General features: G+C 35.6%; 3 protein-coding genes across 3 annotated transcripts; 2 read left to right on the top strand and 1 right to left on the bottom strand.

The window, feature by feature from the left end:
- Positions 1-1,921: 1,921 nt before the first annotated feature.
- LOC116005249 (UPF0481 protein At3g47200-like) lies at positions 1,922-4,664 on the top strand. Its single transcript, XM_031245512.1, has 2 exons — positions 1,922-2,785; positions 3,946-4,664. The coding sequence occupies exons 1-2, from the start codon at positions 1,978-1,980 to the stop codon at positions 4,494-4,496; spliced, it is 1,359 nt and encodes a 452-aa protein (XP_031101372.1). The 5' UTR covers positions 1,922-1,977; the 3' UTR covers positions 4,497-4,664.
- A 3,829-nt stretch (positions 4,665-8,493) lies between these two features.
- Positions 8,494-9,009, top strand: LOC116004727. Its single transcript, XM_031244889.1, has one exon. The coding sequence runs from the start codon at positions 8,494-8,496 to the stop codon at positions 9,007-9,009; it is 516 nt and encodes a 171-aa protein (XP_031100749.1).
- A 1,129-nt stretch (positions 9,010-10,138) lies between these two features.
- On the bottom strand, positions 10,139-14,856 carry LOC116005092 (WAT1-related protein At3g30340-like). The gene is made up of 6 exons (XM_031245335.1): positions 14,675-14,856; positions 14,455-14,517; positions 13,461-13,577; positions 12,127-12,520; positions 11,523-11,674; positions 10,139-10,525 (listed from the first exon to the last, which is right to left on the bottom strand). The coding sequence occupies exons 1-6, from the start codon at positions 14,854-14,856 to the stop codon at positions 10,375-10,377; spliced, it is 1,059 nt and encodes a 352-aa protein (XP_031101195.1). The 3' UTR covers positions 10,139-10,374.
- Positions 14,857-18,166: the final 3,310 nt, after the last annotated feature.

Raw genomic sequence — 18,166 nt, 5'->3', positions numbered from 1 at the left:
AAAATTGAAGAAGTGGAAGAATGGAAAATGAAAGAGTTGTTTACTAAAATCATCTCTCCATTTGCTTACTCCTCTCCAATTTTCCAACTCTATGTACAATTTTGGAGAAGTTGGGGGGTCGTTTACTTCATTTTTCTGTTTTTCCATTTCCATTTCTCCATTTCTCCAGTTTTCTTTCTCCATTTCTCCAGTTTTCTAATTCTCATTCTCTATTCTCAAGTTTTTCATTTCTCTAATTTTCTGATTTTATTAAATACAATATAATTATCCGATATATCATTTGTACATTTAATTTCTACATCAAAGATAATAATAATAATAATTTATTATTATTATTATTATGTGTGCATAAGGAGGGGAAAAAGGAAAAAGAAAAAAGATAATAATAATAATAATAATAATAATAATAATAATAATAATAATAATAAAAGAAATAATAAATAAATAAATAACAACAACAACAAATATGTGTGCATAAGGAGGAAAAAAGGAAAAAGAAAAAAGATAATAATAATAATAATAATAATAATAATAATAATAATAATAATAATAATAATGGAAAGGGAAAGAACAAGTGAACTTAGCAAAAAAAAAGTAATTAGAATTATAGTAACGAAAAGAAGTAAAAGTCAGACAGCAAACAAAAGTGACAGAAATCAGATGTGCTCAAGAGGATTCAAAGTCAGGACCTCACTAATCAAGCACTGTTCACCCACCCAAGTTTCCACTCCACCATTTGGAGGTCCAAATTTCCTTTCTCCAAAATTGTACATGAAGTGGAGAAATGGAGTGGAGTAAAGCAATTGGAGAAAGAATTTTAGTAAACAAGTTTCCATTTTCCATTCTTCCACCTCTCCAATTTTCTGTTTTTCCAGAAAATTCTCCATTTTTTCATTTTGGTAAACAACCCATGGACTTCTCCAAATGGGAGAATGGAGAAGTGCGGGTGAACAGTGCCCATTTGTATGAAGTCCCTGGGTCGAATCCTTGTGAGCTCTGTTGTTACTTGTTTTCATTTTTACCTTTCAACCTTTCAATTTTTTTCCGCTTCTCCTGCTTTCTTTTTTCCTTCCTTTTATTTTTCTTCCTCTCTTGTTACTTGCTTTCTTTTTTCACTTTCAATTTTTTTTTCTCTTCTCCTGCTTTCTTTTTCCCCTTCGAATCTTTGGGTGAGCTATCCTTTTCTTTGCCTTTTTTTTTTTTACTTCCTTTCTCCTTACAACGTATTATTATTATTATTATTATTATTATTATTATTATTATTATTATTGTTATTGTTATTATTATTATTATATTATTATTATTATTATTATTATCTTTTTTTCCTTTTTCTTTTTTCATCCTCCTTATACACATGAATTTGTTGTTGTTGTTATTATTATTATGAGTTAATAGCATATGTGACCTTCGAGTATAGTTAAATTATTATTATTATTAACCTTTTTCCTTTTTTTTTTTTTTTCATCCTCATACACAAGAATTTGTTGTGGTTGTTGTTGTTGTTGTTGTATTTAATAAAAAAAATTGAGAAATAAAAAAACTGGAAGAGTGAAGAAATGGAAACTTGGAGGAATGGAGAAGGAAAATTGGAGAAATGGAAAAATAAAAAACTGGAAATGAAAAAACAGAAAAATAAAGTAAATCCTTACTTTTCCTTTCTCCGGCTCCGCCGAACAACACTACTAAACTCTGGAAGCAGAGATTCGATATGATCAGTAAACTAAAGGCCGAAAAGATTCATTCCCAGTCCCCACACCACTATTATATTAGTATTAGTAATGCTTTAATTTCCAAACAAGTAATACTCCCTCCATCTTCACTCCAATACTTTCCTTTCTGTCTGCACCATGAAACCAAACCTTTTCTATCACCGCCACACCTTCACTCTCAACAACAATCTTCTTTTACTTATAATCTCTAATCTCTACACACACATCATATACAATTATACATACATTCATTCAACCAAAAGATCAAATGCAAGGATCAGCTGGTACTAGTAACGATGATCATGTCACTGTAGAAATCATTCCAGCGGAGAATAATCTCCTCTCCTCAATCAATTCCAAAATGGAGTCCCTCTCCATCTCCAATTGCATCTGCAGACTCCCTCAGCACGTCTCCGAAGGCAACGAACACAATTACTTCCCCAAACGCGTCTCGATCGGCCCCTTCCACCGCGGAATCGCCTCCCTGAGAGCCATGGAGGTCCAGAAATGGCGGTACCTCAACGCGCTCCTCAGCCGCGGGGGACAGGACGCGGAGAGGAGCTTGGACGCCTGCATCGAGCGATTGCGGCGGTTGGAATCGCGAGCGAGGAAATGCTACGGCGAAGCGATCGGGATGGGGAGAGATGAGTTCGTGGAGATGATGTTGCTCGACGGTTGCTTCATCATCGAGCTCCTCCTCAAATTCGCGTTCCGAGGACTGCGGCGGAAAGACGATCCGTGTTTCAGTTCGCGGGAGGCGTTTTACGGCGTCCGAAGCGATTTGATTTTGGCGGAGAATCAGATTCCGTTTTTTGTTGTTGAGCATTTGTATAAGGCGGTTCCTCTTCCCAAGGACTGCGGCTCTTTCTCGCTTGCTTATCTCTTCCTGCTCTTCGTCAGGAAGTTGATCGACCGGCCGCCGGAAGGATTGGCGGCGACTCAGGATCAGAAATTTGGACTGTTTGTGTATCATTTACTTGATCTCATTCGCCATTGTTACTTGCCTGCAACTCCTCAATTGCAATCAACTGGAGAACAGAAGTATATGTATTCTGCAACTCAACTTCACGCTGCAGGTACAACCACATTCCACTACATTGTGTTTTTTTTTGATAGTATCCTTACTGATCTTAAACTCCAGAACCACTGTCCAAAGGTCGTTGAAGAAAGTATATTATCCGGTTTTCAAATTCTCCCTCCTTACCTATTATGGATCAAGGTCTCTCAATTAAATTAGTACGTCGGACTATATTGTGCTTAATACTATTAAAGTGAGTCGAAATTTAGGGATTGGCCCGAAATGAGGCGGGGTAAAGTTACATAAATAATGGTCCACAAAAAGCGGGCCTAACATACTTGTGGTGCTAAGACCCGTAGGTCAAGTCCTATATATATATATATATATATATATACACACACACACACACTTATCTTTATATTTTAAAAAATCCGCGGGCCCCCCACGTGGGGTGGAGTAGGGTTGCATGAACCCTAGGTCAAGGGCCTGCCCGCCAGAAGTTAGGCCTGCGATAGGACGGGCTTAATAGGACGAGTCGGCCTGCTTTGACAATACTAATTGTGTGTGTGTGTTTTCTTTTAATACTACCAACTCTATTACAATGCAGTATCTGTTCATAACTACTTTCTTAACCTATTGAAGCACAAAGAGTCAATGAGAGCAACTTGGTGTTATTGGACGTCTAGACCACAATGTCCTTGGCATGTTTTAAAAAAAAAAAAATATATTAGGTTTTCCAGTTTAAGTCAGACTAATCCTCTAAGTCTCCAAAATTCTAAGAGCCAATTAAGGAGGTAAATTGTGAGTCGCCCCTTTAGTTCTCAAGTTCTCACCTCTTGCCTATGATGACCCTTAGGTTTCCAATGAGAGTGATATGTCGAACCAATTGAGCTAGCCACGTGATGTTATATTGTGCCATTTTTTGATACATTAGGTTTTTCGTTTAAGCTTGATTAATCCTAAAGCACTAGAACCCTTGTACAAGAGTCGCGGGAGGAAGTAAATCGCAAATGACCCCGTTCTCACCCTAGCCTATGATTTGTCAAGGTCTCCCGGCCTAATGACCTTTAACTTTCAAGTGGAAATGATTGAACCAACTGAGCTAGCTCTGTGAGACTATATTGTACCATTATTACAATTTATTGACATTGTCACGGTACCATTTTATATATGTTAGGTTTAGTTAATGAAGTTACTTACATTCAATTCTTTACAAAGGTATCAAGTTCAGGAAGAAGGCATTATCATCTACTGATCAAAGCATACTGGATATAACCTATGACGACAGAGGCGTCTTGGCCATCCCACCAATAAAAGTTCAGAACCACACAGAAATCTTGTTCAGAAACATCATTGCACTAGAGGAGTACACTCCTGATCAGACCAACCACGTTGCATCCTATGTTTACCTCATGAAATGTCTGATACGATGCAAACAAGATGTGAGCTTTCTCCGCAGAAAGGGAATTATTATGCAGAGTGGTACTATGGAGAATGACGAAGAGATTCTTCGTGTTTTCGACGGCCTGCATGTGAAGATTAATGTTGAGGAGTTTTACTACAGTGGGCTGTGTGAGAAAGTGAACAGGTTTAGTAATGTGGGAATGGAGAAGAAGAAGAAGAAAGAGGTTTTGTGGCATAAAATGGGTAATGTGTATCACAGAACGCCTTGGGGTGCTGCAGCTTTTGTGGTTGCAATACTAGCTCTTGTTTCTTCTCTTTCTGCTGCTTTGTTTTTTGCTATCACATTTTTGTTTCACCATGCTTAATTACTTGGGGTGAGGGTTGGAATGTCTCTCAATTTTTGTATGGAATTTGACTTTGAATATGATTTTCCTTTTAACTATTGTTATTGGGTTTGCAAGTTGTAATATAAGTGGTCAATTAATCTCAAATAAAGTGATGATTAATTAGCAACCACGCGCTATGTATGTGAAGGTGTGCACCTTATAAAGTATGTTCTTTGTAATAGTTTGCAAATCACATCGAAGAGATCAATAAATTGTATGGGAGAAATCTTATGTGACCGGCTCGGTCAAGAAGAAGTTGGCAAAAATTGAACTTGTGACATCAGGTTTGAGAATTATGCTACACATATACTTGGTCACCCCATTTCATGGTAAGTTGATAGCTTTACTTTGCTAACAACTACATGGTGTATAAATATTTGGAGGCCTGTGGACTATTGAGGCACATTTTGCAATTTATCACATCCATCAAGTCTCCATATTAGGAACGATGGAAGCCTCGAGATTGAGGTATAATTTTTTTTTTGTTTGTTAAAACAATATAGTTATATTTATCTAGAAGTACTTTTCTAATTAATAATCCAACACAACCATTCAAGGTCTAATACCATGTTTAATTTGGTTCACTATAAGGTCATCCCCATTAATGGGTTGTTTCACATTTTTTAAGAAAAAGGTGGTGATGTGGAAGTGAGAGGAGAGAGAGAGAGAGAAAATGTGAGGTTCTTGCAGGAGGGAGGGATTTTGGCTGGCTATTGTGGATCCCACACGGAAAATGAGCAGCAGGCTCGCTGCGCGTGCGAGCACTACTGCGCACCCAGAGGGCCGGCGAGTTAATGAGACTCTTTCCCTTCTCGGTGCGTTCTGACGTTTGGGTTTTTATTTTATTTTATTATTTTTTTCTTTTTTGCTTTCCCTTCTTTTCTAGTTGGAGCCTAAATATGTGTGCAAAGATGTTAACAATTGGAGAAGGCCTTGGAAGGAGATTTTTAGGGAATAAGCTAGATTGGTATTTCATAAAGAACAAAAATAGCCAATATATCTAGACATACGGGCTATTAGGAGGAAGTATGATAATATATATAGGAGAGTCGAGTATGGAGTTATTCGATAAGTTTGAGATTTATGGCTGAACACGACATCCAACATGGTCCAAGTGATAAAAGTTCTAGCTATTTTAGTCAATTTTTTTTTTGGTCGAACCCGTGACTCAGCTTTACTACCACTTGTTATGATCAAACGCTTACTATTATGTCAAAAGTTATAACTCACATACAGCGAATGCGTAACTTTATTTTCTTATATACCGTCACATTTTTTAGAGACATGGTGCTGAACTTCACCCTTCAAGTGTTACTTGCTGGGCAAGTATGAAAATAATTATAATTTTCCTACTAGTTATAATTTTTAACGTAATGGTAAGTATAGTATACTAACCATTACCAATGTTTATTTATATAATATATAAAATAAAACTCAAATATGATACCTTAACTTAAATTATGTGAAATTTAAATGTCAACTCAACTTGTGAGTATTAAATAATAAATTTGTTCAAATAAATATAAATTTAGTTAGTGGTACATACGTAAACCACTTGTTAGGCAGTCTAATAAGTGTGGTAGTGACCGATAGGTTGTTTGAAAATGAAAAAAAAGTAGGTAAAAGGATTTCATGGGTTAGGTTTCTTTGACTTTGGTATGGTATAGTATCAACACATATGTACTCAGACATTATATTAATGCTAATTTCTATATATAAATTTCCTTTTCAATAAATGCAATCAATCCACTCAAAATATTCAAAGTGTCAGCAGGCATTCAAGAATTGAAATTGTGTACATATATATTGGAAAAATAAGCATAAAATAGCATGAAAAGTGACTATTATTTTGTGATACAAATATATATTGGGTCCACTTTCGATTTGAGTCTGGTCAAAGTGGATTCGGATTTTTCGTAGTTAGACGAAGAGCATGATATATTGTACATACGCTCAAACTGAATAATAGGTGAATGAGAAATTGATTCTCAAAGTAGATCTATTTGAGTTCGAAACGAAAGTGGAAAGGCTTTTGTCCACATTGATTTTGAAAATTAAAGTTTGTTTGCACCACTATATATACAAGAGCGTTTTTAAAGCATATTGAATTGTATAGCATAGAGGTCTTCTCTCTTGCGTAGGGGTGCAAATAAAATCCCAAACTGAGCCCAACTGCCTTTGTTACGTATAGAGGTCTTCTCTCTTGCGTAGGGGTGCAAATAAAATATCAAACTGAGCCCAACTGCCTTTGTTACGTTCTAGTATCTTGAGAGTTGAGAAACCCAGGCTGTAGCAAATAATTTAAGGATAATGTTGCTATCACATGACTCAAGCTAACTGTACCTTAATTCATGTTACTATCACACGACTCAAGCTAACCGTACCTTAATTCCTTTTATAGGTCTCTTCTCGTTTAACAAGATGTCTCAAGTTTTAACTCGGAAGATGCAACTATCTTAAAACCCCTTTGCAGTTTTTTTCGGACCAAACAATCAATGATGTGTGTGTCAGTGTGTGTGTGTGTATAAATTTTTTTTTTTTTTATTGTTTTCATTATTTTTTTTCTTTCAACAATTTTTGTAAGTCCTTGAAACAACGTTTTGGCAGTTACTATTATTATTTTTTGGACATTTTTGAACTTTTAAATAATAAATTTAAATGTAATTATTATTATTATACTATATTTTAAGGTAACGCATTTGTCTGCCGATTGGAGTCTCCACGCGCATTAACGCCGAAATTGGTGTCGACCGGTAATTAACTTCCTCCACTCAATTATGTGTGTTTTTGTCGAAATTTTCAATAATATTCTTTGACCCTTTGTTTTCTACATCCTAAATCAAGGTTGTCTAGCACTGCCCATTCCTCCATATAAAATTGATATTAAATGAATTGAAAAATTAATTATCATAATATACCCATAAAATTAGAAAAATGAAGATTAAAAAGCTAAGCCTAGTGCCTGCTAGTGCTTAGTGAGTAGGATAATGTTTTTTTTTTCCTTAAAAAAATAATTTTTTATGTTGACTTATGTTACCATATTACACCTACTTTTGAAAGTTGAAATGAAGTATATCTACGTAGGCCCGCAGCGAGCTAAGTGGCAATTAAATTTATATTATAGATCAAGGTTAATGTAGCATTATTGATCATAAATTGAAATGACGATGTACATAATTTTACTCGTAAAATATATAATTTCATAATACAAAACACAAAAATCATAACACAAGCCATATATAGCATTATGGACCTTGAAATTGAAACGACGAGATGCAGAATTCATACTTGTAAAATATAGAATTTCATAATAAAAGACACAAAATCTAACACAAAACACATACACATTTTATATATTTACTTATTTTTCAAATCTTATTTAAGTACATAATTTATGTTAATAAATACATAAAATAACACATAATTCCAGACACATAAATTCATAACACAAAACATATACCGGAATTCCCAGTGTGAACTCTGGTCAATGGTAAGGATTGGACCTAAGTACGTGCCCAGTGCGCGTTTCGTGTAGTGATCTATTCATTTCGCACACACAAAATCCTCGTGCCTTTTTGACCATCATCACTTCTTCTTCCTCTATATATACCTCCAAAGTCCAAACCCCTCTCATCAATATATACCCACCTACGAAATTATATTCTTCAACAATTTCTTTATTTTTATTTATAGTCCCCATAATCCCCGCTGAAGAACAATTAGAGGAGATAAATCGCAATTCATTCAACCAGTCTCCTAATCAGTTCCTATTGTTCACTCTACGGACAATAGATTCATCTCTACAGTTCTACTAACTTGGGGAGTCCAATCTCGTTTGAAGAGGTAAATCGCGATTCGAACAGTCTCCTAATTTAATCAGTTCCTGTTGTTGACTTTAAGCACAAGAGATTCATCTCTACACTTGGGGAGTCCAGTCTCTCGAAGAAATAAGGCAAAAACCAAGTCCCAATTCAACATGGGAAATCTTGTTTCGTGCAGTGCAAGAAAGGGGAGAAGAGGGGCAGCAAGAGTGATCCTCCCCGGCGGGGAAATCCGGCGGCTTCGAGAGCCGGTCACGGCGGCAGAAATCATGCTAGAACACCCAACCCACTTCTTGGTCAACGCCGGATCTTTGACCGCCGGCCGGAGATTCTCCCCTCTACCGGCGGACCAAGACTTAGAGCTCAGGAACCTCTACGCCGCGTTCCCAATGAAGAGGTTGAGCTCCGTTATCACTGCCGCCGACGTGGCGGTCCTCCTCGTGGCGGCGAAGTCGTCCCCCGCGAAACGGTTGTCCGCCAGGAACGCAGCCAAGGTGTCTCCGGCGGAGGGAGGTGATGAGACGCCGGAAAATGACGTGGGGCGGTCAGGAGTGACGTCAGGTGTGGTGGTGGAAGAGTATCAGCATAGGTTGTCATTGTTCAAGTCAAAGAAGCCTTTGTTGGAAACAATCATTGAAGAACCGGTTCGTACACGTGGCAGATTATTATGAGACAATTTCTTTTTTGAATGAGACCATATCTTTTTTTTTGGAAATAAATTGAGACCATATCTAATTGTAGAATTTTCAATTAGTATCGGTGTATAACTGTATATATGGAAGGGAAAGTATTGTTATTAATAATCATAAATTAATCATATAAATTCACATTAATTAACACCTGATACATATACTTTTTGTTTTTTTTTTAATTAATTTTAAATTTTAATATTCACTTGTTAATTCTTCTCAAAAAAAAAAAAAATTCACTTGTTAATTTTTATTTTCTAAAAATTCTATTGGAGGGGTTAACCCCGCAACTTAGACGGGGTGTACGAGCCCTAACCGTATCCCTTATGCAATTCGATCCGATCCAATTTATCTCGCGAATCAATCTTACACAAGTGTGACTCATACAAAAAATTATTTCCGACTGTTTAAGAATAGCTAATACAAGGGAAGTGGTCTCTAGGAATGGTTATTCCTTTGCAAATGGAATAGCTCATTCTCAGAAATAAAATGCCATGACAAACAATGGAATAACCCATTCCTTTGCATGCAAATGGAATAGCTCATTATGGAAATATTGAATAATTTATGATGAACATTATATTTTGCAAGGAAGAAAAATCTCCGTAAGCTAGTAGTAAAATGTTGATATCCATATTTAAGAATTTCTGCGTTAATTATTATGTGGCATGCATAATAGTATCATATACATAATATAATTGTAATTATAATTTTATCAAATACAATATAGACATAGAATCATAATGAGGTAAAAACCAACCTTAACCTGCAAACTTTGAAGAAATTGTACTGCAACTACTACATGATTGCACTGCTACGGCTCTCTGACATTTCTGGAGGACAGTGCGGGCGCAATCATATCCGGGTACGGTGCAATCATATAGTAAGTACGGTGCAATCCTTCAGAAGTTCGCAGGTTCGCACGTTAAGATCAATTAACACCTGATTATGGACCTACACCCTATAGACATATTTTCAAAAAAAAAAAAAAAGAACCTATAGACATATATACTATACCATCAATAATACTATTATTTATTTGGGAGTATTATTTTATTTCATTTCTTCCCAATGGTTACCACATTTTTTTGAGAATAAAAAGGCTAATTCATTAAATCATAAGCTGAAACGTTTACAATAAAGATTGATGGAATGGTAAAACATTCATTACAGTCAAACATAGAAACAAATTCCCTAGCAATGCTACAGAAAACTTGATTCCCAAATTTAAAGCTGAAGTCGACAGGGGAACGCTTCTTTAATGTCATTAATGATTTAGTCAAAAGTAGCTAAGACGACTCTAGTTGATAAGTATTGCGCACCACCTGAGTATCTATCTTCATTCTTCTAGGTACGAGGTGGAGTATTAGTAACTACAGGTAATACAGTTCGTTCATCCTTGTCGGCCCTTGGTGCAGTCTTGCAAACTTGAGCTTCTTTGCTTTTACCCCAAAGAAGAGCATATAGCCCACCAACAACCAAAATGGATCCTAAAATGCTGTTCCAATTCAATATATTTATGAGAAGACTTAAATCATATTACCAAGTATTAACTGAAAGAACTATATTAACTTATGAGCCAAATATTTTAACTTATTTATTAGAAAATGAACTATTTTTTTTTTTTGACATTTTTGTTAGCAAATGAAACCAGATGACTCCATAAAAAAGTATAAGGCTTGACTCGCAATTAAAGGTTACAAGCAACATGATGACCATAACTACTTTGATGCTTAATTTTCCATGACAAGAATATATAAATTCTATTTGGATGATACTAATTTCTTGGATGGTGATTTAGATGAAGAATTTTTTATGGAGCAACTTGAATGTTTTATCATTTTGGGCCAATAAAAGAAAGTTTATAAATTGGTTAAACTATTACATGGTTTGAAACAAACTCTAAACAATGGTATGATAAGTTTGACCAACAATGAGAACTATTGATTTTAAAATCATCAAAAAACAATAAGAGTCACACTTGTGTGAGGCCGTCTCACGAATCTAGTGTTACTTTTACCCATAGAGATGTTTTTTTTTTTTTTTTTTTTTCTTTTTTGGTGGTGGGGGATGTTGTATGAATCATGGTCCAAAATAAGCTCCGCAAGCTTAAATTTGTGTGCACCTACAATATGAGATTTTGCAAAAGGTAACTCTACTCATGTTTAGGGTAGAGTAAGGTAATTACATCTTTTTGGAAGAAGAGTAAGGTAACTCTTTTGTCCAAGAAAATGGTAGAGAAAAAGAGTAAGGTAACTTGATCTTCTATAAGTACTCTACTTCTTCTAAAAATAAATAAATTAATTCTTGTCAGTTTCAATAGTTAACGTAACATTAATTTTTAATAATGCCAATATTTCAAAGAACTAGTTTTGTAACATCAATTCTATTTTGGGATTAAATTCTAGATATGAGGTTGTAATTTGATTTTAAAGACAAGATTTATTGCCATTATCTCCATTGCTCACTAATATATAGGAGGATAGTTATCTTACCTTCCAAGGTAAATTTGTTCATGGATTATGGAGACATCGAACACAATAGCAAAAATCTGACTGAAGGGACTAAATGTTGAGGTGAAAACAGGTCCTCTTTGCTTCACACACCAAGACATCACAGCATAACATATGCTAGATCCCACAACTCCCTATAATATTGTAACTCTAATTAGGATTATATTGGCAATGTAGAAAAATCCGTAATTACAATCATGGTTGCAGTAAGCACTAGGCGCTAGTCTGTCGGTAGAGGAGCGCCTAGCGCCTAGACAGTTCAGGCGGGGCCTAAGCGGCTTAGGCAGGCGCCTAGGCGACTAACTAAAAAAAAAGTGCATGTGTGTCAGTGTATATATGTCATATATATAAAATAAAAAAAATAGCAAGGCCGAGCCGACCGGATTAACTCAGTTAACTTGATTGAAATGGACGAGTTAACTCAGCCGAGTTAGGCGCTAGACGGCCATCTAGGTACCCAAGTCGGTCAAAATAGGTGCTAGGCGGGCGCCAAGGCGGCCGGCCGCCTAAGAGGGAAATCGCCACGGTCTAGGGGTGCCTAGACCGATTTTTGAAACATTGATTATAATACAAATTTCATACTCACAGAGTATATGATAGTCCATATTTCCATACTCCCTTTGAGTCTCCAAATGGATGTGTTTCTATCAATGATAATGCACAAGACAGCTGACTGAATGGCACCAAAGAAGGACATGATAGATGTACTAGAATACTGATATGGATAGTCCGACATGACCCGACCCTGTATTATAAACCAAGAAGACCATGTCAAGCATCCTGCAAAGAGGAATAATGAACCAATAACCCAACTCTTAGTGTCATGGTGTGCTTCAATTGATCCTAGTGGTGATGATGGGGCATTATTTGTCAATGGCTTCCCTTTGTAGAGTGTTAGTACTATGGTTCCCATGAGACATATTAGTGTTCCTAAGACCTTAGCTTTCCCACTTCTGCACTTCATGTTTAGTTTCTCTTGCCTGCAAGAATATATTTCCCATTTTGTCAAATTAGCTAGGGATCAATGAATAAAAGTGCAAATATCACTACGATTAGATCAAGCTTGTTAAAACGATTGTAATTGACACATTCTGTATCTGCAGTTGGTAGTTTTTGTACTTATAGCTATTACATTATGTGTCAACAATTATCAAGTAGTTATTTATTTACATGTACAGCAACCATAATTGCAGTAGGCGCTAGGCGGCAGCGATCTATGAAAACAAAAAAATAGTGCATTAGTGCATGTGTATGGGTGTATGTCATATATTATATTATATATATTTCTCTTCCTTCTCTTATATATATATATATATATATATATATATATAATAAAAAATTAACAAGGCCGACTCGCCCGAGTTAACTTGGCTAACTCTGTCGCGTTGGGCGAGTTAACTCGATTGAGTCGGTCGCCAACACGGCCTAATCGATCGAGTTAGGCGCTAGGCAGCTGCCTAGGGAGCAATTCGTCTCGGCCTACGAGCGCCTAGGCGGCTTACGCATGCAATTTTTGCAACAGTGACAACAACTGTTAACTGTAAGTACAAAATATCTTAGTTGTGAAGGTATATAATTTTTGTATCAGGGTTCACAATGCAACATGAACCCTGGTCAATAGTATAACAATTGAGAGTGCAAATTATACAATGGATCGGGGTCTATCTTGTATTGTAGACTTTGATCCAAAAATAATCTTGTGATTATGTATTTGTAGTTCACACATTCTGTATCTTCAGTTGACAATTTTTGTACTTGTAGTTATCATATTATGTGTCAGCAATTATCAAGTTATTTGTTTACATGTACAAAAATTATGTAGATACATAATGTGTTAATTGAAAGTACATAATTTTTGTATCTCATGCAATTGTGAATCCTGATCTATAGTATAACAATTGATTGTAGAGTAGTACTTACCTAAATAGGAGTGCCATCAAGAATGTGTCTATGGGCACAACATTGACGAAACCACAAGCAAATGAAGTTGATGTATACTTAAGCCCAAATAGGGTGAGATATATAGTTATTGTCCCTCTGAAAAATCAACCCTTTTGTTACAAACATTAAAATACCCCAAAAAAATTGGATCAAAATATTCTAAATAATTACTTTCAATAAAATTCAAACATATCTATCTAGGCACATATTAATTATTGGGATTTTTATGCTATCAATAGGCACTGATGATTGTACCAAATAAAATTTAGTATATATTATTATTAGTTAATTTACGAGGAAGGCTGCAACAGCTATTTGAAAGTGCGCTTAGGTTGAAGTATGCCTGTGATTTTAATCGGCAAAGAACCACAAGGAAGTAAACTAATTTAAGTTACTCATAGCTGACCAGCTTAAACAAAAAAGATTATTAGACAACTCATATAGAGATCTGAGTTAGATTTGGAACCTTGTGGTTACTAAGTGAATTCTCTAACCAACTTGGTCGGGTTGATCACATATATTGGATATTATTGAACATGATTAGATCTAATAGTATTAGAACCATAGAAAATCCCGTAATCATTATGTTTAACTGTAATAAATATGATTTCCAAGAGCACCTCCAATAGCTTATTTTTTCACAAATTTAAGATGCCAAGTAGGAGTGAAAAGAAAGAAGAAAAATCAGTTTTCATAAAAAAAAGAAAAAAGAAAAATCTATGTTAACTCGCTCAACGGGCACGTGGAGTGCATGGGCTCGACTGGGCGCTTCTGGTGTTCTTCACGCGCACCAAAGAAACCAATTGCTTTTTTTTTTTTTTTTTTGAGTGGAGCCCACTTTTCTACCAAAAATCAAGTTCTCCTGCAACAACTCATTTCATTCTCTATCCTCTACATAAGCATTACAACCTGCAAAAACCATCCAAAATCCCCCTATTGGGGATGCTCCAGGTATGGGTAGAAGGTAACTCACCCCATCAGTCCACTGAAAAATAGAGCACAGATTGTGAAAGTTGTCAACTTTTTGTAGCTTTCCCTAAAACAGAAATCATAACATTTTTGTCAGATCAGTAACAGAGAACCAATCAATTCTAATACTTTGCACAATAATCTGAAGAATAGTTTGGAATGAATTGAAGATGGTTCAATTCAATATAATGGACTAAAAGAGGCCAGCATATATGCATATATACCTTTCCATGCAACAGGCAATAGGGGCCAAGAAGATTGCAGAGATTGCTTGCCTATAAGTGGCTAAAACCAACTGATTCATTCCTTTGCTAAGAACAATCTTAAACAGAATGTTTAAAACAGCCAAACCAAAGTTAACACCAATCATGGCTACAACTGGCTTCCAACTATTAAGGCAATTCATCTTCATAGCTAATTATATATCCTCTTGAATGGCTTGTATGTATATATGAAGCTATATATACATATGCCTTCTTATATATAGTTTCTCACACTTGGGAAGGAACATTATTTGACATGTGTAAGTGCATGTCTACGATATCTCAATTAAGCTTTAGTGAGTGTTCATTTGGTCGGATGGTCACATCTATTTCCCGTCACACACTGACCTCTCAAAGAGCCAACGTGTTCTAAAAAATAGTTCAATAGGTGGGAGAAATATTCAAGATTAAGTATCGTTAAGATTAAATGCTTACCATTATACCAAAACTTGTAGCTGATAGCAAAAACACAACTTTATTTTCTTATACCACTACATTTTCAAGAGGCTGGATTTGGCCCTTCTCAGGCCTAGGCCTCTGCCCAACAATCTCGCTCCCTAGCCATATGGTGCTGGATTTGGCCTTCACCGGACTCCACCCAACAAGGATCAAGCATGATAATTTGTTGCTTTCATTCAGAATCACTTAAAAGAGTTTTTTAAATTCTAATAATATCCTAAGAATTAGAATATTTTCTGTTCCTTTCAAATTGAATCAATCCTTTTTTTTTTCTTGTTCTTTTAGAATGGTCTAATTAAAATAACTTTTTAAATAGTATCTTCTAGGGTCACCTATTGAATCAATCATCTTGCTAACACCCTCTCGGTCGAGCTTGTAACACTTGGTCTTCTTAGTGCGATTCGCCTNAGTTCTCCTGCAACAACTCATTTCATTCTCTATCCTCTACATAAGCATTACAACCTGCAAAAACCATCCAAAATCCCCCTATTGGGGATGCTCCAGGTATGGGTAGAAGGTAACTCACCCCATCAGTCCACTGAAAAATAGAGCACAGATTGTGAAAGTTGTCAACTTTTTGTAGCTTTCCCTAAAACAGAAATCATAACATTTTTGTCAGATCAGTAACAGAGAACCAATCAATTCTAATACTTTGCACAATAATCTGAAGAATAGTTTGGAATGAATTGAAGATGGTTCAATTCAATATAATGGACTAAAAGAGGCCAGCATATATGCATATATACCTTTCCATGCAACAGGCAATAGGGGCCAAGAAGATTGCAGAGATTGCTTGCCTATAAGTGGCTAAAACCAACTGATTCATTCCTTTGCTAAGAACAATCTTAAACAGAATGTTTAAAACAGCCAAACCAAAGTTAACACCAATCATGGCTACAACTGGCTTCCAACTATTAAGGCAATTCATCTTCATAGCTAATTATATATCCTCTTGAATGGCTTGTATGTATATATGAAGCTATATATACATATGCCTTCTTATATATAGTTTCTCACACTTGGGAAGGAACATTATTTGACATGTGTAAGTGCATGTCTACGATATCTCAATTAAGCTTTAGTGAGTGTTCATTTGGTCGGATGGTCACATCTATTTCCCGTCACACACTGACCTCTCAAAGAGCCAACGTGTTCTAAAAAATAGTTCAATAGGTGGGAGAAATATTCAAGATTAAGTATCGTTAAGATTAAATGCTTACCATTATACCAAAACTTGTAGCTGATAGCAAAAACACAACTTTATTTTCTTATACCACTACATTTTCAAGAGGCTGGATTTGGCCCTTCTCAGGCCTAGGCCTCTGCCCAACAATCTCGCTCCCTAGCCATATGGTGCTGGATTTGGCCTTCACCGGACTCCACCCAACAAGGATCAAGCATGATAATTTGTTGCTTTCATTCAGAATCACTTAAAAGAGTTTTTTAAATTCTAATAATATCCTAAGAATTAGAATATTTTCTGTTCCTTTCAAATTGAATCAATCCTTTTTTTTTTCTTGTTCTTTTAGAATGGTCTAATTAAAATAACTTTTTAAATAGTATCTTCTAGGGTCACCTATTGAATCAATCATCTTGCTAACACCCTCTCGGTCGAGCTTGTAACACTTGGTCTTCTTAGTGCGATTCGCCTTTCTTGTATGATTGACAAGGCTATTACACAGGAGTTATATATGTTTACACGTGCACACTCTTGAGTAGTGGCTGTAAATTTTCCCCATCATTCAAAAAAAGGAGATAGATGTTTAAATTAATAATTATGAAAATAGTATTATATATGACATTGTTAAATTTTCATGAAAATCATTTTAGGGCCTCATAAGATTGATCCCATGATATCTTTATACTTTATTATTGCTTTTCCATCTTTACCCTGAGTAGATACCATCTGACCCCAATAAAAAAAGAAGAAAAAAAAGAATTTCGACAGACAAGCCTTTCTGCATCCACAAATAAGAAAGCAAATTAAAGCAGATGTCAAGAAAGCAGATGTCAATATGACTAATCACTACTTTTATGGCACAAGGCATCAAATACTGCATTATGCAAATAAAGCTTAGCTTCGTTGCTTCTTCAATTCTATTTCTGTGCACATAAAATATTACATAAATTTGGAAGTGGGAGAAGTACAATATGTCTAGTATATCTTCTGTGCACATAAAATATTACATAAATTTGGAAGTGGGAGAAGTACAATATGTCTAGTATATCTTTAATGGCACGTTTAATTTGTGAAATAAAAAGTGAAAAGATAAAAATGCTATTTCATAAGGCATAAAAATTGGTAGGTGGCCAACCAAGTTGGTCAGATTGTTTGTTTGGTAATTACAAGGGTTCCAAGATTGACCCTCAATGAGAGCGACCTATTGACCTTCTTAGTTTGAGTTGTTAACTATGAACATCCTGAGCTTGTTTATCTCCTTGTATTCTTGTGATCTTTTGCCAACTAGGATCACAAGGAAGGACCTTCTTTGTTTGAGCTGGTTAACTATAAGCATACTAAGCTAGCTTACCTCCTTGTGGTCTTGTGATCTTTTGCCAACTAGCACTAGTACAAAAATGAACAAAGACTCTTTTGGCAACCCTTCTAAAAAGAAGGGTGGAGTATTCATAAAAAAAAAAACTCACAATGACTTAATTGTAAATATTTGAATAAGAATCCATGACCGTTGCTAACTAAAACGGTCGTGATTTGAAAAAAACACGCGGTTAGGTTACGTGACTGCTTCTTCAACAAACAGTCGCATAAACTACTATTATTTTTTTAAATTAAATATAAGTTTTCTCTTAGAACGATCCCGTGAACTTAATATTAAATTAAAAATAAAATTTTCGCAACTGTTCCTACCGAAAAAGTCGCGGAAAATTAAATAAAAATCATCATCTCTCCTCCTCCTCGTACACGCCACTCCTCTCCGATCCAAAGCTCCATCGCCACTACTCCTTCTCCACGCTAGCGACAATGTCATCGCTGTT

This window comes from Ipomoea triloba, chromosome 14 (assembly GCF_003576645.1).
Source record: "Ipomoea triloba cultivar NCNSP0323 chromosome 14, ASM357664v1".
Classification (NCBI taxonomy): domain Eukaryota; kingdom Viridiplantae; phylum Streptophyta; class Magnoliopsida; order Solanales; family Convolvulaceae; genus Ipomoea; species Ipomoea triloba.
This window is presented reverse-complemented; position numbering and strand designations above follow the sequence as displayed.

Bases quoted from the DNA above. Each gene is read 5' to 3' on its own strand.
- LOC116005092 (XM_031245335.1), bottom strand. From the start codon at position 14,856: ATGAATTGCCTTAATAGTTGGAAGCCAGTTGTAGCCATGATTGGTGTT. The intron at 14,518-14,674 runs GTATATATGCAT...TTTCTGTTTTAG, and splicing joins ATTGCCTGTTGCATGGAAAG to GGAAAGCTACAAAAAGTTGA. The intron at 10,526-11,522 runs GTAAGATAACTA...GAATTGGAACAG, and splicing joins GAACAAATTTACCTTGGAAG to CATTTTAGGATCCATTTTGG.
- LOC116005249 (XM_031245512.1), top strand. From the start codon at position 1,978: ATGCAAGGATCAGCTGGTACTAGTAACGATGATCATGTCACTGTAGAA. The intron at 2,786-3,945 runs GTACAACCACAT...TTCTTTACAAAG, and splicing joins AACTCAACTTCACGCTGCAG to GTATCAAGTTCAGGAAGAAG.
- LOC116004727 (XM_031244889.1), top strand. From the start codon at position 8,494: ATGGGAAATCTTGTTTCGTGCAGTGCAAGAAAGGGGAGAAGAGGGGCA.